The 21,298-nt window shown below is 32.4% G+C and overlaps 1 protein-coding gene across 2 annotated transcripts; it reads right to left on the bottom strand.

The window, feature by feature from the left end:
* Positions 1-1,357: 1,357 nt before the first annotated feature.
* Positions 1,358-20,127, bottom strand: LOC145820336 (protein ACCELERATED CELL DEATH 6-like). 2 transcript variants are annotated; one of them, XM_082915632.1, is made up of 6 exons: positions 19,243-20,127; positions 18,868-19,126; positions 15,211-15,978; positions 14,233-14,756; positions 12,235-13,114; positions 11,927-12,088 (listed from the first exon to the last, which is right to left on the bottom strand). In XM_082915632.1, exons 1-6 carry the CDS (start codon positions 19,603-19,605, stop codon positions 12,060-12,062), a joined length of 2,823 nt encoding a protein of 940 aa, XP_082771758.1. In that variant the 5' UTR covers positions 19,606-20,127; the 3' UTR covers positions 11,927-12,059. The 2 variants fall into 2 exon arrangements, with proteins under 2 accessions (XP_082771759.1, XP_082771758.1); XM_082915633.1 differs by lacking the exons at positions 11,927-12,088; positions 12,235-13,114 and adding an exon at positions 1,358-2,139.
* Positions 20,128-21,298: the final 1,171 nt, after the last annotated feature.

The raw sequence follows: 21,298 nt of genomic DNA, 5'->3' as shown, positions 1-21,298 counted from the left end.
ATCAACAAACCCAGAAAAAAAAAATCTGATTTGAAATTGGTAAAAAAAATTTCAAACCCAAATTTCAAATTTCAACAAAAATCTGATTTCAACAAACAAATTTCAAACCCAAAATCCAAGCTGTGTAAAAAAAAAAGGGGGAAGATCAGAGAGGAGCTTCCCAAAATTTCAAACCCAAGAACAAATTTCAAACCCAAAATCCAAGCTGTGTAAAAAAAAAGGGGGAAGATCAGAGAGGAGAGAGAGAAGATGAGAGAGAGGAGGAGGAAGTTGAGAGTTGCCGGTGGGGGGGGGGGGGAGGGGGATGGTTTTTAAAAGAGAAAGGAGGAGTGAGTGGGGAGGTGGGTTAAGGAGGAGTGAGTGGGGAGGTGGGTTACACACTCATCAGCCATGGGGTGATAAGAAAAAAAAAAAAGAAAAAGGAGGAATGGCCTATCAACTCTCTCTCTCTCTGTCTCTCGGGTTTGAGTGTTGAAGAACAAAAAAGATACAAGAACACAAGACCATGCATCCGCAATTATATGTATAATATGGTGGTGGGTTCCGTCCGTCCTCTTCCTTCTTCTCCCCTCTTCTTCTCCCTTCCTCTCTCTCTTCTTCCCCTCCCCTCTTCTCTCCTCTGGTTTTCTTCAAAAACAAAACACAGACCGAAGAGAAAGAAGAAAAAGAAAAGAAAAAAAAAAAAAAAAAAAAAACCCTCCAAAACGACGTCGTTTTGGAGGGCGACAGGAGGCTACGACAGGAGAGTGCGACCGAAGATCCGAATTCTTCAAACTACCCCTAACACTACTTACTTTTTGAGCCACTAAAATTAAAAGAATGGCTCTTTTTTCATACTACTATTTTCCATTGATGACGATGTTTGACTAATGAGGATAAAAATATAAAATTGACATATTAAGGTTTCGTTTGGGAAGAATGCTTAGGTTGGGTTTGGGATTATTTTAGTTATAAAAAAATAAAATAGACTTTTTAATTCAATAAGATAAAATATTAAATCCAATCCATAATCAATTACATTCTTTCTCTCACAAAAACTCAAAAAAGCTATAAAAAAAAACTCTTCCCAAACGAGACTTTTTAATCCCAGGCTAAAAATAGCCAAAAAACCAACTCACTTTCCAAACAAATCCTAAACAAACTGGTTTATAAAATAAAACTAATATTAGGAAATACATCTCTTGCTGCATTTTGACATACAAATCACCAAATACAGGAAAAAATAAGAATAAAGAAAGAAAGAAAAAGTTACATAACTCATTTATTTATAAAAAATAAAAAGTAAAATAAAAAGTGTGATGAAAAGACCTTTTGAGCTCAATAAAATAAATGAGAAATGAGATGGATCAAACAATCAGAGAGATGAATTTAAGAGTTGAAAATATACTGCTAATTCATTTCAACGATTACTGAAAATGTCTAAGAGACTTATAAACAGAAAATTATTAGATATTCTCAAAGTATCACAAGTCCATACTGCTTTACTAATTATCATTCACCATATCCCTTCACATTCTCAACCATTTCTTCCAAACATTCCTTAATGAATGAAATTGTATGCTTCTCACATTGAAGTTTTTTGAGCTCAAAAAAATAAATAAAAAATGAGATGCAACCAACAACACACACGAAAATTGCGAGAGCTAAAGAATGTGCTAACACGGCATAAGAGCCTGTAATGAATGCCACTATCAACGCTGCCACGGCAACTACAACAAGAGATGAGGCCACCATATAGCGTTTTTCCAGTGTCTCCACGTTGTCTTTTTCATTGAAATAAAAAACTGATGCAGTGACATATAGAAAGACAGAGGAAATGGAGCATATCATGGCTATAGTATTTGTAATAACAAATACTTTAAAAGCTACTTCTCCTAGTAGAAGTGGCATTCCTTGATTTGAACCTTTATTGCTATTAAAACCACCAGGCATTGTGCAACTGGCCGCAAAGGTGATGGTTGTTATCAGTATTGCCACTATTATTTGGGTGTCAGCCATTTCCTTTAGTTCTTTATTCCATGCTTTCCTTTCTTCTTTAACTTGTGCTTTCCTTTTCTTTCTTTCTTCTTTCCTTATTTTTGTTGTCAACTCTTGATCCCGACTGACTATATTTCTCTCGCCACCAATTGAAAAGTGTTCCTGTTTGTTTTTTTTGTTATGATCAGTTTGAAAAGGCAAATCTAATAATATTCTGATGAATCTGAAAAAAGTAGTATGTTAATACACAAAGTGTTGTAACTAATGGCATCAAAATGTATCGTAACTAATGGCATCAAAATATATCATAACTAAACAACATTTAAGGTACAATCAAATAATTAAAGATATGTTTGGTTGTAACCACTACAATATTTTTTTAGTTTAGTGACATTTGAAAGTGCCACAAAACTATTGGTTTAATGACATTTTTTAGTCTTGTGGCATTTTGAACAAGTGCCATTTGTATCCGTGCCACGGTAGATACTTGCAAGTGTCACTACACCATCATGGCTAAAAATTTTCAATGACATTTTGATGTCATGGTAGATATTATTTGTGGCACTATCAAGCGCCATTAAAGTGTCACTACACCATCATGGCTAAAAATTTTCAATGACATTTTGATGTCATGGTAGATATTATTTGTGGCACTATCAAGCGCCATTAAAAAAAGAGTTAGTGACACTTATAAGTGTCATTACACCATCAAGAGTAAAACCTTTCAGTGACACTTTAATGTCATGGTAGGCACTATTCGTGACGCTATCAAGTGCCATTTGTGACGATAATTCATTGTAGAATAATTTGATCTGCTCTTGCGAAGACTCGAACCGCCAACCTCCCGCACCATAAGCCTTATACACCACACTCTTCCCACTGCACCTCTATAGCACCACATGATTATATATGCAACATATATTATTTATATAGTACATACATCCATATTAATATAAAAGTATATGTATAAATATAATTATTTTATTGAACATAATTTATGTAAAATAAACTATTTACTAGAAAAATAAAAAAAGACCACCTTTGGCGACTAAAAATATTTTTTAGTCGCCAATTCTATACTTTTGGCTTCTAATTGTTTTTTACTTGCTAAAAAATTTAACTTTTGCGGACCAAAATCGGATTTGGTTGCCGAAGATGCACTTTCAGCTACCAAAATTTTGGTCGCCAAAAAATTTAATTCCCGCCTTAGGATTTTAGTTCTCCCGCGCTAAAAATGACCACTTTTGATGACTAAACTTAATTTTTAGTCGCTAATTGTAGACTTTCGGCTACTAAAATTTTTTTTGTCACCAAAAAGCTTTACTTTTGGCTACTAAAATTTTTTTAGTCAGTAAAACCCATATAATCAGCGACCAAACTTATTTTTAGTCGCCAATTGTAGCCTTTTGGCTACTAAATTTTTTTAGTCGCCAAAAAACTTTACTTTGGGCTACTAAAAATTTTTTAGTCACTAAAACCCATATAATCAGTGACCAAACTTAGTTTTAGTCGCCAATTGTAGACTTTTGGCTACTAAAATTGTTTAGTCGCCAAAAAGCTTTACTTTTGGCTACTAATGCTGTTTTGGTCGTTGAAAGCTATACTTTTGGCGACCAAATTTTTTTTGGTTAGGAAATTTAGTCGCCGAATGTGCTTTTTCCTGTAGTGTATATGGAGTTTAATTTATTTATTTTTAATCATTTACTGTATTTTAAAAATTTAGAAAATATATTGGCATTTTTTATTTTTTCAAAAATGCCATTATAAACTTGAAAAGTTTTTGCTTAGTGACATTTCTCTAAATGCTATAAAATATTTGTTTATGACACTGTTCACCTAAGTGCCATAAAAAGTAATTTGCACCTACCTAATGTCTTGACATTTTTTAAAAAATGCCATTACTACTAAAGTTTAGTGGCATCTGTTGGTAAATGTCACGAACATAATTTTGTCATTATTTTATAAAATGCCATAAAATTGATGTGACATTTCTTTATTGAAATGCCACTAGAGCCTTATATGTTTGTGGTTCTGTGGCATTTTTCTAAAACATGTAATGCCAATTTTTATTTTTGTGGCATTTTCTAAAAACATACCGCTAGTGTAGTGTCACTAAAGTGTAAATTTGTTATAGTGACATTTTTGTTGTAATGAAGTGACACTTTTTTTAATTGAAATGCCACTAGAGCCTTGTATGTTTGTGGCTCTATGACATTTTTCTAAAAAATGCCACCAAATATTCTTTTTGTGACATTTTTTAAGAACATGTCACTAGTAGGGTGTCACTAAAATGTGTTTTTGTTGTAGTGAACTAAAATAATCAAAACTAAGTTATAACTAAGACCACTATATATCATTACTAATACCATAATAGGTCATAACTAAACAACCATTTAAGGCATAATCAAAGTCATCTTGGATCATGACTAAAATAACAATCACAAAAGATAATAACTAAGTCATAAACAACACGATAATATGTCATACACAAATCATAACTAACATACAACACATAAGAGATTTAGAGACCTTTTTTTTGTTTTTAAAAGTAAAAAAAAAAAATTAGAAACAAATTCCAATCGTCACGAGAGTAGTCGCTAAAAGATAATCCCAAAAAAGTAAAAAAAATAAAGCTTTTAGGGACAAAATTTAGAAAAATGTCACTAATAAATGCAAGGAAAAATTATTTGGTTCCCAAAAAGTTCATTTTTTTGGACAAAAAATTTGGTCCCAAAAAATGTCTAAATTTCCTCGCTAAAAATATAATAATGATACTTTTAACAACAAAATATTTAGTCTCTAAAATGTAATTTTATTCCTGATTTTTTGTAACAAAAAATGACAAATGTAGTGACTGGAGAATAAAGTATACCCTTTTTTTTTTTTTGTGTGTAATATAGAATTTCCTTACCCAAAAAAAAAAAAAAAAATGCCCCAAATAATTTACTTATAAAGTAATTATTAAGGCTATTTTTGCTATAGAAATATATTAAATATGTCTAAATTTTAATGAGAATAATTCTATTTGTTAGATTTTTGTAATTGGCAATCTTGTTTGATAAAACTCCTTTCAGTTGTAATTTTATTTGCTCTTTTGTTTCAGTGAGGCTATGAGTATTTAGATGCGAATTCAACCCGAATTGTGTTTATATTTGCCATTTCATTGACTATGTATGGGGATCAAGCGGTAATTTGTGCACTCGAATGGTGAATAGGAGTATCCAATATCTTTGTCTGTAAACTGAACTACTGCGAAGCAAGTTTTACCACTCAAGCGGTTGGCCTATATGTTTTGCACCACATTTACTCGCACCGCTCGAATGGTGAAATGTGTGCTCGGATAGTTTTTGCGAATCTGTTTATTATAAAGTGCACTGTTTACTGTTTTTAGTATTTAAGCGACCAAAGTATGAAAGAATAGAGCTATCAAGATTTTTATATTGAAGGGTGTGTTTATAATGTTTCCTTGATGATTTGATAGTGATCGATGGATCTATAACTTCCATATTAGTATATCATCAAGGATTTTGTCCTTATGCTTTTATTCACAAAAGAGAGAAATGTTCTTCGATGGATTTTGGTGAATTTGGGCTTGAAGCTTTGGTAGATTCTGGAATGGCTCATCGTCGTGAATTCGATATCAACGTTGTGGATTCAACGTTAGACAAGATAATTCCGATGTGAAGACGGTGGTGGAAAAGGCACATCGGGTTTGATTCAATTTCTGACTTGGATTTGTTAGGTAATTGAGAATGGTCATGTATAATTCCCTTTTATCTTCTTAGTAGATTGTTTTGTGACTTAGCCCGTGGCTTTTTATCACAATTGGAGGCGCTCCAATTATAGTTTTTCCCACGTTAAATCATTGTGTCGATTTGTCTTAATTGTTTGATTGAAATTGTTATTTATTGTTTTAAATTGAAATATAATCACGAATCAATATTTCAAAGGTTATTTAAATTTTTCACTGTTATTTAAAATTATTTTTCAAAGACAATTAGATATTATCTATGAATTATTTGTCAAAAATATTTGAACGTAAGGTGGAGGAGAAGTTATATATTGGTGGGTCTTGGGGCACTGCTAAGTGATACTCTAAGGGCATGTTTGATTAACTGGATTAGAGTATGGAATTGAAATTATTAATCTGTCAGTCTAATAATCTTGGACTATTTGTTTTGAAATTTTGTTTCAGGATTATTAATCTAATGAATAATTAACCCTACAAATTTATAGGATTATTAGTAATGGGGTAAAAACACTCTTTTACCCTCAACTAAAAATTAAAATACTTATTATTTTTATATAATGTTATATTTTAGAAGGCTAAAAATAATTTTTAAAAATTTAGAAATATTTTTTGATATTTATTTTATCAAATTAATTTATATTTTTAAAAAAATTAAAAAAAAAAACTGAACCAAACTTGGTTTTTGTATTTTTTTTTTTATTTTGCATTTATTTATTTATTTATAATTTTTTTCAAAACCACATTTACGAAGAAATTTTGATAAAGTAAAGATTGTGAATAAACATTGATGGAGGATAAGATTAGAAAAGAAAATAAATATAGTTGTAATCCTACATTTATATATTTTCTTATCCAATGCAAATCAAACAATGAATAAGGGGATAATTTATCCTACTAATTCAATTAGATAGTGAATACTACACTAATTTGATGGGATTATTAATACATTCACTATTAGTCTTATGAATCAAATATAGCTTAATAGTATTGTGATTAGTGGAAGGTACGGAGTCCACAAATTTATATTAAATAATTAAAAAATATAAATAAATGTGATAAATTAAAATTAATGAAGGGTAACAAATAATTTTTCGCGGTGAAAGTGCTGATTAATCTTATGATATTGGTAGGAAAAAAACATTACAAACAGTGGGGCACTTTTTAGAAATTTCACTCCAGGTGAAGTGTAGAAAAATTATCAACGGATTAAATTACCCTTTTATTTTTTTTATTTTTTGTCTTTTTCCCTCAGTCTTTTTAGGTTGCTCATCTCTCACATGTCAAATCACTCACTCTCTCAAGAAAAAAAAAAATCTTCCCAACCATGATACAGACCCCATTATCTCCCATCCTTAGTGATTAAAGAAAAAAAAAAATTTTGATTAATGACCGTTCATTGAGAGTCTTGAAATCTCCCCTAGGGGTCACAAGCATTATGCAAACTCTCCCCCCTCTCTCTCTCTCTCTCTCTCTCTCTCTCTCTCTCTCTCTCTCTCTCTCTCTCTCTCTGTTTTTGTTTTTCATTACTCCTTTTATTTATTTTTGATGAATTTTGTATAACTTTTAAACTATAAACTTGATTTTTACAAAATTAATTATATTAAAAACTTATTGACAATATTTTTAAAATTAAATTAATATTAAATATATTTAATAATAATTTAAAACTATTTAAAATTTTATATTATTTTGAAATTTTTTTAAAAATAATAATGAGATGTGTAATTAAAAAGTGTACGAAATTTAAAAAAAAATGAACATAAACTATTTTAAATTACTTGAATAAAAATTTTATTTTTATTCTTTAAGACGTAATTATTAATAATCACTATTTAGTTACGCATTCAATACTAATTTAAATTTTTTTCTTTAAATTATTTGAATAAAAATTTTATTTTATATTCTTTATTAATTTTAATTTTTTCCTCAAATACAAATAAGTTTGATGAAAATAAACACAAAATAGATATTTTATAAATTAAAAAAATTAATTTTGCTCTAAAATATTTTAAAATATATTTTAAAACTTAAATTATTGAAATTAACCTTTTTGTAGCGATCACAGTTTTGCCACTTCGCTGAGTATGTCGGGGATCGAGCTGCCCGGTCAGCTCGCAGGGTTCAAAGGGGCAGCGCCCCTTGGCGGGTCAAAGGGCAGTACCCTGGCAGGGATCGAGCTGCCCAGTCAGCTCACGGGGGGTCTAGGGGACAGCGCCCTTTGACGGGTCCTAGGGCAACGCCTTGGTGGGGTTGAGGGGCAGCACCCTCGAAGCAAAAATGCAAAATCCATTAGAAGTTGCTTGTCTGCTCGAGCGGCCGTTTATGCGCACGGGCGGAGAATGTTTGGTTTCAGAAGTTTGACATGTTTGCAAATGTGTGTTGAGAGTACGAGACTCTCATTTTGCTGTGACTCTATGTGTAAGCCAGGGGCTGTATGCGTGTGGGTTTAAATAACCGTTTTGTGTAACCAAGCTCAAGCCTTGGAAACTTGTAAACCCTTGAGGGTATTTATTTGTTTATTTACTTGTTGTTGGATTAATGTATTGTTGCATGAAGAACTATTGTATCATGTAATATAAGTTTGGAGATTTATATTCGGTTTTCTTTGAAAAAGTCATGATTGTTGTATTATCATTTGAATTAGAAATTTGGGGCGTTACACTTTTTTTGTTTGTTTTCATCAAACTAATTTCTATTTCTCAGAAATAATTGTGAATGTAATTTCCTAAATTATCTAAAATTTAATAAAAAAAATATTATCACTCTATTTTGTTATGTTTTTAAAATATATATTTTAAAAATATATGTAAACTAGTTCGACAAAAATAATAGAAAAAAATATTAACTCAAATTATACAATTAAAAATAAAAGTAAAAATATTCAAACATACAAATATTAACAAAAATGTGTTTTTGTTTAAAAAAGACAAATTAATATGAAAATAAAAATAATTTTTTTTACCAAACTATTTTTATTTTTTTTAGAAAAAAAAAGGAAGATAAAATTTAAAAATTCAACCAAATATTTTTTATTTCAATTTTAAAAATAGTTGCAAAGCAAAAATTAGTCACAAAAAAAAAAAGAGAAAAAAAGAATTCTAATGAGTTTCTTGAAACTTATTATATTTTCATTATATCAAATCTGTTGGGTACATTGATTTATATACTGTATCTAAAGCATACAAAATATCTAACCTGAAACTAACTCTAAACAAAGTAACTAACTCATAACAAACTAGTCTAACCACCACAACTAATTCCACTAGAGTTACAGATCTGTGATGGTGCAGGTCTAACAGACAAAGACAGCTGGCCATGAGCAGATGGTGATGAAATCTGAGTGCAGTGAGCAGAGGATACTTCTTCAGCCCCCCTCAAGCTGATAGGGGAGGAAACCACTAACAGCTTGTCACGAAGATAATGAAATCTGGAAGGAGGAAGAGGCTTTGTGAAAATATCAGCTACCTGATCCATGGTTGGAATATACTTAAGCTCAATCTGGTTGGCAACCACTTTTTCGCGAATAAAATGACAATCGATTTCGATATGTTTGGACCTTGAATGAAAAACAGGGTTGGATGCTAAGGCCATGGCAGATAAACTATCACACCATAGGACAGGAATAGGAGAAGAAGAAACACAAAAGTCTTTAAGCAATTGTTGAATCCAAGTGAGTTCGGCTGTACCATGAGCTAAGGCGCGATACTCGGCTTCAGTGGATGATCTAGAAACAGTGGCCTGCTTTTTAGCGGACCATGAAATTAAGTTTGAACCAAGATATACACAGTAGCCTGATGTTGATCTGCGATCAAGGCTATCACTGGCCCAGTTAGAGTCAGAGAAGGCAGAAAGAGCAAAAGAACTGGGAGTGAAAAAGAGACCATGATGTAGAGTCCCTTTGACATATCGAAGGAGTCTCTTAACAGCATGAAAATGAGCATTGGTAGGGAGATGCATAAACTGACATGCTTGATTAACAGCAAAGGAGAGATCAGGTCTGGTAATAGTCAAATATTGCAGTCCACCAACCAAACTTCTATATAGTGATGGCTGAGCAAATGGCAGGGAATCGGTTGTAGAACACACAGCTTTAACTACCATAGGAGAGGAGCATGGTTTGCAGTCGGCCATTCCAGCTTTATTCAATAAGGCAGCAGCATATTTAGCTTGAGATAAAAAGGAACCATGCTCATCAGATGTAACTGAAATGCCCAGAAAATAAGACAAAGGACCAAGATCTTTCATGGAAAATGATGTGTGCATGTGCTGAAGAAGCAGATTAATGAAAGCAGGATCATCACCAGTTAGTAAGATGTCATCAACATATACCAAGAGCAGAGTGAGGTTTGTAGAAGTTTTTCTGATAAAAAGAGAGGCATCAGACAGACTGTTGGTGAATCCTTGAGAGAGCAAGAAAGTTGAGAAGGTGGAGTACCAAGCCCGAGGGGCTTGCTTGAGACCATACAAGGCCTTCTTGAGTTTGCAAACATGTGTAGAAGATTGTTCAAACCCTGGAGGCTGCAGCATATAAACCTCCTCTTGAAGAGTACCATGAAGAAATGCATTGGAAATGTCAAGCTGTTTGATGGACCATTGAGCTTGAAGAGCAATACTCAAAAAGATGCGAATGGTGGGTTGTTTAGCCACAGGACTAAAGGTCTCATGGAAATCAATTCCTTCTGTTTGCAAAAATCCCTTGGCCACTAATCTAGCTTTATAACGAGCAATGGTACCATTTGAATCTCTTTTAATGCGAAAAACCCATTTACACCCAATGGCAATTTTATGAGAAGGAAGAGGGACAAGGTCCCAAGTGCCTTGTTGTTGAAGAGCTTGATATTCTTCTTGCATGGCTTGAAACCACACAGGAGAGTGAAGAGCATCATGAACAGATGTAGGTTCAGTTTCAAGAAGAGAGCTTTTAGCAGAAAAACAGTGGGAAGGCCTATGTTTAGATCGAGTAATCATGGGATGGATGTTAGACACAGAGGAAGAAAGAGAAGGAGGAGGTAAATCAATAGTAATAGAGGAAATAGGAATAGGTTGAGGTAGAGGAAGAATAGGCTCAGAACTGGAAGAGGGCTCAGAAGAAGCAGGAGAAGCAGGAGAGGAAATAGGAATAGGCTGAGGAAGAGGAGGAGTAGGCTCAGATCTGGAAGAATGCTCAGCAGGAGATGAAACAGATGAAGAAGGAGACTGAGGTGGAATGGCAGCTGAAGAACTGAGGGCAGCAGGCCAGAAAAATGATGTAAGAGTAGATAAATCTGAAGTAGATGAAGAAGAGGACACTGTGGACTGCTGAGAAAAAGGAAAACATGATTCATTAAAAATAACATGCCTAGAAATGTAGACTTTTCCAGAAAGAGGCTCAAGACATCTATATCCCTTAATAGTAGGATGGTACCCTAAGAAAACACAAGACATAGATTTTGGTGCTAGCTTGTGTGGAACATAAGGTTTTAACCAAGGAAAACACTGACAACCAAACACTTTGAAAAGAGAGAAATCAGGTATGGTATGAAATAACATCTCAAAAGGTGTCTTGTGATGTAAACGGCTAGAAGGCATTCTGTTAATGAGGAATGTGGATGTGGCAACAGCATCAAACCAAAACTTAATGGGAACAGATGAGTGATGAAGCAATGTGATAGTACTTTCAATAATGTGTCTGTGTTTGCGTTCAGCTATGCCATTTTGGGCCTGAGTATAAGGACAACTCCTTTGATGAACAATGCCATGAGAAGACAGCAAAGTATCAATTCTTTTATTGACAAACTCAGTGCCACAGTCAGTCCTAAGTATTTTAAGAGAAGTCTGAAATTGATTGTCAATATATGCTTTGAATATAAGCAATTTATCATACACCTCACTCTTGTAGTTCAAAGGATAAACCCAAGTAAATCTACTATAGTCATCCACAAACAAAACATAGAAACGAAATGGAGCATCATCTACTGTAAAGGGACCCCATACATCACTATGAACTAAGGCAAAAGGACAATTGACAAAAGTATTAGACAATGTGAAAGGAAGTCTATGAGATTTAGACATATTACAATCAAGGCAAGACAAGGCCTTATTGAAAGACAATTTATTTGGTAAAACATCAGACAGATGTTGAAGCTTTAAAGAAGATGGATGGCCTAATCTTTGATGCCACAGCAAATCAGGCACAGATGCTGAATTGCTGGACTGAAACAGAGCTGTTGGAGTGCTATCTGTTGGAGTGCTATCAGACAGAGGAGCAGTAGTGCTAGAGTGAAAAACTTGAGGAGAAGAGCATGGTTCAGATGAAGGAATGAACTGGTAAAGACCATTGATGTTAACACCTCTATGCAGAATCTTGTTCGTGCATTTGTCCTGAATGACAAAAGTATTAGCATCAAAAATAACAAGGCAGTTGAGGTCTTTGGTGAGTTGATGCACAGATAAAAGGTTTGAAGAAATAGCTGGAACATGAAGAAGATTGGAAAGAGGAAAAGAATAATGCGGAGTTGGCAAAATACCTTTACCGATATGACTGATTTGTAAGGAAGAGCCATTACCAATTTGAACATGATCCTGACCTTGATAAGGCTGAAATTGTTGCAGATTAGTCAAGTCATTGGTCAGATGATTGGTAGCAGCAGAGTCAACATACCAAGGAGGTATGGAAGGATCAGAAGAGGACTGAGGAACTGAAGTAGCATATGACTGAGGAACTGAAGCAGCATAAGCCTTTGACTGAGAGGAACTGCTGCCAGAGAAAGGCTGAAATGTAGGATCCAGTCGATGCCAGCAATCAAAAGCAGTATGATTCCAACCTCCACAAATCTGGCAGCCAGAGTTAGATCCAGAATTAAAGGAAAAGGCTCCTCTGGATCTGTTATTATTATGAATGTTATTGTTGTATCTGTTATTGAATCTGCCACCACGAGAAATATTATATCTGCCTCTGAAGCCACGAGAGGAACCTCTGCCCCTTGCAGAATGAAAACCTCTATTAACAGAATTGGAAGAATCATAACCTGAAGATGATCCTTGTGAGGCAGAATAGGCAACATGAAGATCAGTGCCAGGAGACTGTTTAAGTTTCTGTGCAATATGAATGGATTCGGAGCATAACAATGAACACAAATTTTCCATTTGGATAGGCTCAGATCGAGTACGAATAGAAGTTTTGAAAGCCTCATATTCCTCTGGTAGACCATTCAAAGTGAAGAAAACCAGATCTTCATCCTCAATTTTTGCAGAAGCTAAAGCCAGCTGTGCTGCCAGATCTTTAATTTGAGAGAGATAGACCTCCATTGAAGATGATTTCTTACGCAGAGTTTGAAGTTTGGTTTTTAGTTGATGGATATGAGAGCGGGAAACTGAAGTAAACTGCTTCTCTAAGAATTGCCATACCTGATCACTTTGAGTCAGATGAAGAACAGATGAATAAATGGATGAAGATAGAGTTGCAGTTAGACAAGTAAGCAAATGTGGATCAATCAATTGCCATTGCACATAACTTGGATTTGAAACAGGTTTTCCAGTTTCATCAATAAGATCTGGAGATGGACATGGATGAGATCCATTAACATGATCAAGAAAGCCAGATGCTCTAAGCATATTTGTCATTTGAGATTTCCATATGAGGAAATTGTTGGATTCGAGCTTCACTGTAATGAGAGAGTTGAAATTTGAAATTAGTAAACTAAGATTTGATGGCAGGGAAGAATCAGCCATTGGAGACCTGTGGATCTTGCTCACGAGAGCTTCAATGCTCTGATACCATAATGAGTTTCTTGAAACTTATTATATTTTCATTATATCAAATCTGTTGGGTACATTGATTTATATACTGTATCTAAAGCATACAAAATATCTAACCTGAAACTAACTCTAAACAAAGTAACTAACTCATAACAAACTAGTCTAACCACCACAACTAATTCCACTAGAGTTACAGATCTGTGATGGTGCAGGTCTAACAGACAAAGACAGCTGGCCATGAGCAGATGGTGATGAAATCTGAGTGCAGTGAGCAGAGGATACTTCTTCAAATTCACATAGTGTGCTTCAATTTTAAAAATATTTATGTGGCATGCAAGTCCAATATGTGTGGGGTGAAAATTTAATTTGTGTGGGGAGCAAATCTAGTGTGTTGACCTTTTGTAAATTCTCTCACACAGATTAGACTTGCACCTCCACATAGATTTGACTTGCACAACACACAAATTGGACTTGCACTCCCAGACAGATTCAACTTGCACCCCACATATAATGCACTTGCAAACAGACTAGACTTGGACCCCACATAAATTAGACTTGCACCCCACGCAAATTTGACTTGCAACCCACACAAATATTTTTTTTTTTTTTTGGGTGCAAAATTAGTAATACATTATGGTGTGTGATGTACATGAAGGATAACGTGGCATAGCCAAAGCAAGATGAAAGGTATGCTTCTCAACATTATGGTATGTAAAATGCATGCCATGAGAAAACATGTCATATGCAGTCAAAGTTAGTATCCTTACCTTCGTACGAGACAACAATGTGTTTATTGGGGTCACATTTTCATTGTTTGTAGCTAACCGATCTCCACTAAACCAAAGCTCACGCCAGATATCCCGTTTGCCGACCTCCAAAAAAGTAGCAAGCAGATGGAGTGATGTGTTTCCTTCAATGTCCTTCTGATTTATAAGATGGAAAATCCATGACTTTTTAAAAATATATTCCATCACCTTTTTGTGCTCCGTATCCACAACAATGTGAAGAACATTTTGTCCTTTACTATTGACCATCTCCCAACAATTTGGACACTGTGATAAAATCTCTTCTATTACACTTACATGTCCATGCGCAGCAGCTATATGAAGAGCTGTCTTTTCATAACCCTCCTTGTCTGTTGTAATGTACGCCACTGATTTGTCTTTTTCTAGCATTAATTTAACTCCATATTGATTACCAAACCGTGCAGCATAGTGAAGTGGTGTCCAACCGTACTCATCTGTTTCCTTGATTAGATCCGACTTCCATTCCAATAAAAGTTTTGTACTTTCTGAAATAGAAGAATAAGAAGAAAAAACAAAAGTATTAGTAAGGACAATTTAATGCATATCTCAACAATAAAAAAGCTTCAACTTTCTTTCCTTTTTTTCCTTATGTTTTTTGAATTAATTTTGGTAACAATTTCCTTTGCAAGTCCCTATATATCAGTTATTAATTGCACATTTGTCCTCTCACTTCAAAAGACCTACTAAGTTAGCCATAAGCTTGAATTTGAACCTTTGTTTCAGGTTCGATAAAATGTACATCCTCTTTTACTAATTCTAATCTCTTGTCTACAATACATGTAACTTCAATTTTTTGGAAAGATATTTTTGATGTTATTATTACTGCAACTAATAAATGAACAGAGCAGGGTTATGTATGCCTAGAAGAATATACCCTTTTTTCTCTCTATAATTGTACATGTAATTAAATTGGTTGAAGAAATTGAAGTAGCCACAAACCTATTTTCAATCTGTCTGTTGTTGCCGCGTGCAATGCCGTTTGACCCTTTGGGCCACCATAAGCTAGCGATGTGCAATTTTTCAAAATCATAGACACCATGTCATTGTGTTGTCTCTCAGCTGCCAGGTATAGTGGAGTTTCCTTGGCATTATTAGGTGGATGCGTAAACTCAGGATCTTCTTTAGCTAACCATTCCACCACACCTACGTTATCAGGATTTCGCACTGCCATGTGCAAGACAGTGTCATTGTCCTTATTTGTGGCCCTCAACATCTCCATGGCTGCTCCACCCCCACTTTCAACTTCTTCATGGTCTAGTCTTTTTGCATGTCCTACGAGTGCTTTCACTATGTCCAAGTGTCCTTCTCTCACTGCAATATGAGGAGGAGTCTCGCCATCGATATTCAAGCAGCATAACAATGATGACAACGGACTCTTTTCTAAGATTATTTTCACATATTTTTTGTTACCAAATTGGGCTGCAACATGGAGGACTGTGTTTTTATTTGAAGTGAATTGTAGTTCAAGTTGTTGTTGGTCATTAATGTATTGCATGAGGTAGTGGACATCTTCATCATTGTCTTCATTCTCTTTGCCTCCTATTTTTTCTTCTGATAACTCGGTATCTGACTCACTGAACCAATTAATCCAGGCACACAATCGGCTAGACCAACTAATATGGGGGGCCAATTCGGGTTTCTTTTCACCTTCCATTTTCTCTTTGCCTCCCATGGCTTCTCTGTACAAATTGGGATCCATTTTGGAGGCTGCGATAAGATAGTAATAAGAATGTTATGATCTATTCGTCTCATGGCTTTTCAACATCTATCTACATTAAAGAAAATGGGGTTTCTTATAACAAGCCTTGTGGGAATTCTAAATTCTCAAGACAGTTTTATTAGTTTTTTATATTTTTAAATAATTAAAAATCTATTGGTTAACCCAACCTAAAAAAAAAAAAAAAAAAAAAAAAAAAAAAAAAAAAAAACTCTAATTGTCCATTAAATTTGAATTTCAAAATTCAAATATAAATCCTATTAATATGAAAAATCATTAACATATCTCATATATTTGCTTCTCTCTCAATCTTTCCAAATAATGCCAATAAAAAATATAAAGTAAAATTAAAAGACATGGAATTTTGAAAACCCTAAATAACATATAATAACAATTCAACATGAAAAGTATTTTAGAACAAGGCATAATCCTACACAATTGAGCAATCTAATGCAACATGTATTTAGAAGAAGTTGATTTTATACTTATTCATATATTTGTTTCTTTTGTTATGTACAATTATTTACATTTAAATGAATGTTTGAATAACTCTTCCTTTTGTGTTCTCTCTTTCAACCTTTTGCCTAGAATATTTACATGTAATATATTTATAAATAATAATATATGCATGTGATGTTAAGGACAAGTTTGGCATCTTCAAAAAAATTCAAAAAGTCAAAAAGTCACTATCTCATTTAAGTCACAGCATCTTATTTAAGTCATATCACCTCTCTATCACACCACTTCAAATCTAACCCATACCCAACCCATATTTCATAAAAAGTCAAAAAGTGCACTTATTTAGGACACCCCAAACAACCCCTAGTATATAAATGTGTACATTTTGTATGTATATGTCTAATGTTGATTATATATAATGTATCATAACTTATTTGCATACCTTTGCTTTTAAATCGCTGTTCAATTTACTTTGAATATTAATATATTGATCTTCCATATATTACTATTTCACAAAATTTTGTATTGAAATCCTTCTTAACTCTCTTTATTCTCTCCGAATGTTCATCATTCAAAATATATAAAATATATCACTCAAAATCTCAAATTTCATTAAAAAATATTTGCGGTGAGGGGTATGAAGATTTTTAAAATCTTGAAATAGTTAGAGACACCATGCCTCATATTTATTGAGTTCATTTGATTTTTTAAGATTTTTAATGAATTGCTTAGTTTTCAAAAATAAAAATATAAAATTTAGAAATAAATAATTTTAAAATTTGAAATTATATAAGATTAAAGTTATATTTAAAATTTCCTTTCAAAAATTTTTAAATTTCAAACTAAAATATGAGTTGGATGTGGCTATTTTTTTTTTTTTTTTAACTTTCTATATTAAGATTTTTAAATTCCAAAATCATAGATATGATTAGATGGATTAATATTTATGTGCCATATGCATTTCTTAATGTTTACAAATTTTTAAAAAATTAAGAAATTTAGATTAATGTTTTGGAACTAGTGAGAAATCTCTTTTGCTTAATCTATAGTATAGTGATGTCTAAAAAACTTCAAAAAATTTAAGTGTCAAAATATTTATAGCATATTTATTAATTAAAAGAAAATTTTGAATGACATATATCGTGCAAATTTTTATACCATATCAAAAGATACATATATCATATTTAAAAAATATGTATTTTAAATTGTATATATTAACCATATCTAAGCCTTCTATTTAAAAAAATAAAAAAATGGCTGCCATAAGATATATGTGGTATAGAACTATTGGTCTATCTATTTTATTTTTATTTTTAATTTAAGAATTTGTAGATGGAAAAAAATTTAATCATATCTAAATTGATCTAATTTGAGATTTTTTTAAAAAAAAAAAGAGTCCAAATAAAATTTATTTATTTGTAATTTAAAAAGATTTAAATAGAAAATATGAATGAATTTTTTGATTATATATAATTGGATAAACTTTAACATCAAATAAACTAAAACTGAAAAAATTATATTTTAATTTTATCATAAATATAATTTTTGTAATTTATTCTATTTTTTCATCTTTACCAATCAAATTATGACATCCAGTTCTTATAGAAAACTTAAAATATATAATTAATGAAATAATTGCAATATATATATATAAGAATCCAGCGATTGAATTTATTATTCATTAAATATGTATATTTTAATTAAGATTATATCTTAATTCAAATATTCTAATAAAATGGTCATTCTAAATTATTTTTTTATATATGCACGGGTCACATGCTAGTATATTAATATTTCAAAACTTATTTATATAAACATTAAAATATTAGGACAATTAAAATTTCTACTATGTGTTTTTGTATCAATAGTTAAGGACAACGTAAAATGTTTAAATTACCAAACTTCTGCTCCTAACAAATCTTCTATTTGAAATAAAAAAAAATTAAAAAAAAATGTTCAAAGCTAGATGAGAATTTGAACTTAAATATAAAAGTCATAATCAAAAAAAAAAAAAAAAAAAAAAATTAAAGGAATTGCGTCATTAAAAAGCATAGTGGTTCAAACCTGCATGAGAACATGATTCATATAAAAGTATATAACAAGGCACACAAAAAGAATAATTTGCCTTGTTAAAATTATATAGCTACAAATGATCAGTTCTCTTTCAAATTGTTTGAGTGAGTGTAACACAGCTCTCTTGTTTTCAACAAATACTTCCTAAAGCTTCAAATGCATGGAATCAACTCCAACATTTCCCAAAATGATTAGATAGATGACAAGTATAATTTAGAAAATGGATCATTAGCTAAGTGACATTGCTGTTATATTTAACAATTATATGGCAACAACATTTCTTTTCCCCCAAGTTAGATATATTATATATAATTATATTTTGCTAGAGTTAATAGAAATAAGCTCACCACTGTTAATGATATAATTATATCGGGGAGGTGTGTTGGTCTTTTTGGTTGAAGGGAGAGAATACGGTGCCTGCAAATGACAACTGATACTTTTTTCCAAGAAACTGGCTATATGGCCTCTCTTCATACCAAATTGAGCAGAAAGATCATCGTTGCTCAACTCAAGAAGCTTTGCAAGAGATTTCCCAGAATCCTCAAGCTTATCTCCATATTGCATTAGAGCGTGATCATGGAGGTATGACCTCATTTCCAATGCATCCTATTAGATGTAAGAAAGAGAGATGGTTTTGGTGAAATTACAATAATTTTTTCAAAAGTAGAACTGTGTGCCCAAGGAAAATTGAAGAAGAGAGGGTTTGATAGTAATAAAAATACCTTTTGTTGTTGAGTCATATTGATTGCATCCATATCTTCTGATTTCATAAGTTTCAAGTTCCGTACATCATCCCAACCTTCCTCCAATAGCTTTGGAAGAATTCCCTTCAAAGTTCCATTCCCAACAACATCCTCCACTGAAAAGTAAGTCATGCTATATGTTTTGTGAGAGAGGAGGGGGGGGGGGGAGGGAAGTGAACTCTTTATGAAAATGAGTTCTAGATGTACAACCAAGTTGACTGATAATAAGATCAACTTATCTCCTTTTTTTTTTTGATCGGCAAAAGAAACTTTATTGATGAACAAACAAGCACAATGAAACAAGTTAAATACATCAATAAAGGGCATGGGAGTGCAACGCATCACAATGAGCAAATTGATCCCAACTAGGTTGGCACCAAAGAGTTCATCCTATCATTTGCTAGCACCTCATAGTTGGAGAGGGACCAACGAAAAGAAAAAAAACGAAAAGAAAAAAACACATAACCAAGGTAGAACAGCCCCCTGAACAACCCAACCATTAGCAGCAACATACGACAGGCAATCAGGCAACTGTAATAGGGACTAACTAGCTGAGTGTGTTGCTATAAGAAAACCAAAGAGATCAACAGCAGCCTTGTGATAAAACCAACTAGACGTGATTAACAGCAGCAAAACAGTGGCAGTCCACTACAGCCCCAGACAGAAATGCTCTGGCTGAAGACCAAGCAGCACAAAACTAAAATAACCATTTGACAGTAGCGCCCAAGCATCACAGCATCCATTTGACAGTAGCACCCATCACAATCCATTAGCCTTGAACCTGCAATGCCTTCAACCAGAGAAGAAACCAGCACAGATCTCCTTATATATACATGAGGGAAAATTCCATTGTCCACGCACCTTTGAAAAGTTGTCTACTATACGTTATGATTATCAACATTTGTAATTTAAGTTAGAACAAATTATATTCATGTTTCTTGTAATGTAATTTGTCCCTTATATCTATTTGATTATCATAATTATAATTATATTAATGTTTCTCTTATATTTTTCACTTTATGTTAATCTAAACCAATTAATTAATAATACCTTTTCAAAAATTGGACTACATCACAAGACAAAATAGTATATATTCATTCTCTTCTGATTTCCTCTTGAGTGGGCGATTTTGTTATTGATTTATGTTTAAATTCTTGATAGATGTTATGATGCAATGTAAAAAATTATAAGGTGAAATTGGGGAAAAACTATCATAAATGGTATAATTTTATGCGTTTTGAGTCATAACTAAAAAAAAAAAAAATCATAACTAAACTCAACATGAGACATAATGAAAAATTTCATGAGTTATAACTAAAATATTATCATAATTAAAGAATAAAATTGGACATAACTAAATAAAAAATATATGGTGAATGTAAAGATGCATAAATGATACATCCTTTTAAAAGGTGTGTATAATAGAATTTCTCAGTGAAATTGATAAAATTAAAATTATAGAGATCAAATTGACAGAAAAGACAAATTATAAGAATCATGGGTATAATTTACACTAAGTTATTAATCATGTTGATGCTTGATTATGAGGTTTTGTGATAATAAAATTTGTAGTGAATTTGGTTATGAGATTTCTGTGATGTTTTTTAATTATGACCCTGTCATTTTGAAATGATCTGAATAGGTCTTCCTTATGAAACTTTTATACTGTTTTTGTTCTGAGCTAAGTTGGTTTTGTTATGATCCAAATTATTAAAACGAACTAGCGGTTGAATTTTTAAATGCATAGTGAACTTCCTAAATTAGGCATGTTTAGTAACGTTTTTATTTTATGTTTTTACTTTCACAAATCTTAAAAACTGAAAATATAAACAGTTTTGGTAAACTGTTCCCATTTCCAAAGCATGGCAACAATTTTCCAAATTCCTAAAAGTTCAGAAAGAAAAAAAATTAAAAAAATCACTCAATTCATTTTTTTTTTCTTCTTTTCATTCTTTTTCCACCCTTTTGGCAACTCGTTTTTGTTTTGTCTTATTTTTTTATAGGGTATTTGTTTATAAATCCTTCTTCACCTATT

This window comes from Camellia sinensis, chromosome 2, assembly GCF_055761805.1.
Source record: "Camellia sinensis isolate YWXY chromosome 2, ASM5576180v1, whole genome shotgun sequence".
In the NCBI taxonomy this organism is placed as follows: Eukaryota; Viridiplantae; Streptophyta; class Magnoliopsida; order Ericales; family Theaceae; genus Camellia; species Camellia sinensis.
This window is presented reverse-complemented; position numbering and strand designations above follow the sequence as displayed.

Excerpts from the sequence above, each read along its gene's own strand:
- LOC145820336 (XM_082915632.1), bottom strand. The coding sequence starts at position 19,605 with ATGCGTTGCACTCCCATGCCCTTTATTGATGTATTTAACTTGTTTCAT. Across the intron at positions 15,979-18,867 it reads TAATTATATCATTAACAGTG|CCTCCAAAATGGATCCCAAT; the intron begins GTGAGCTTATTT and ends ATCTTATCGCAG. Across the intron at positions 13,115-14,232 it reads CATTGTTGTCTCGTACGAAG|GTATGGCAATTCTTAGAGAA; the intron begins GTAAGGATACTA and ends CAAAGTGATCAG.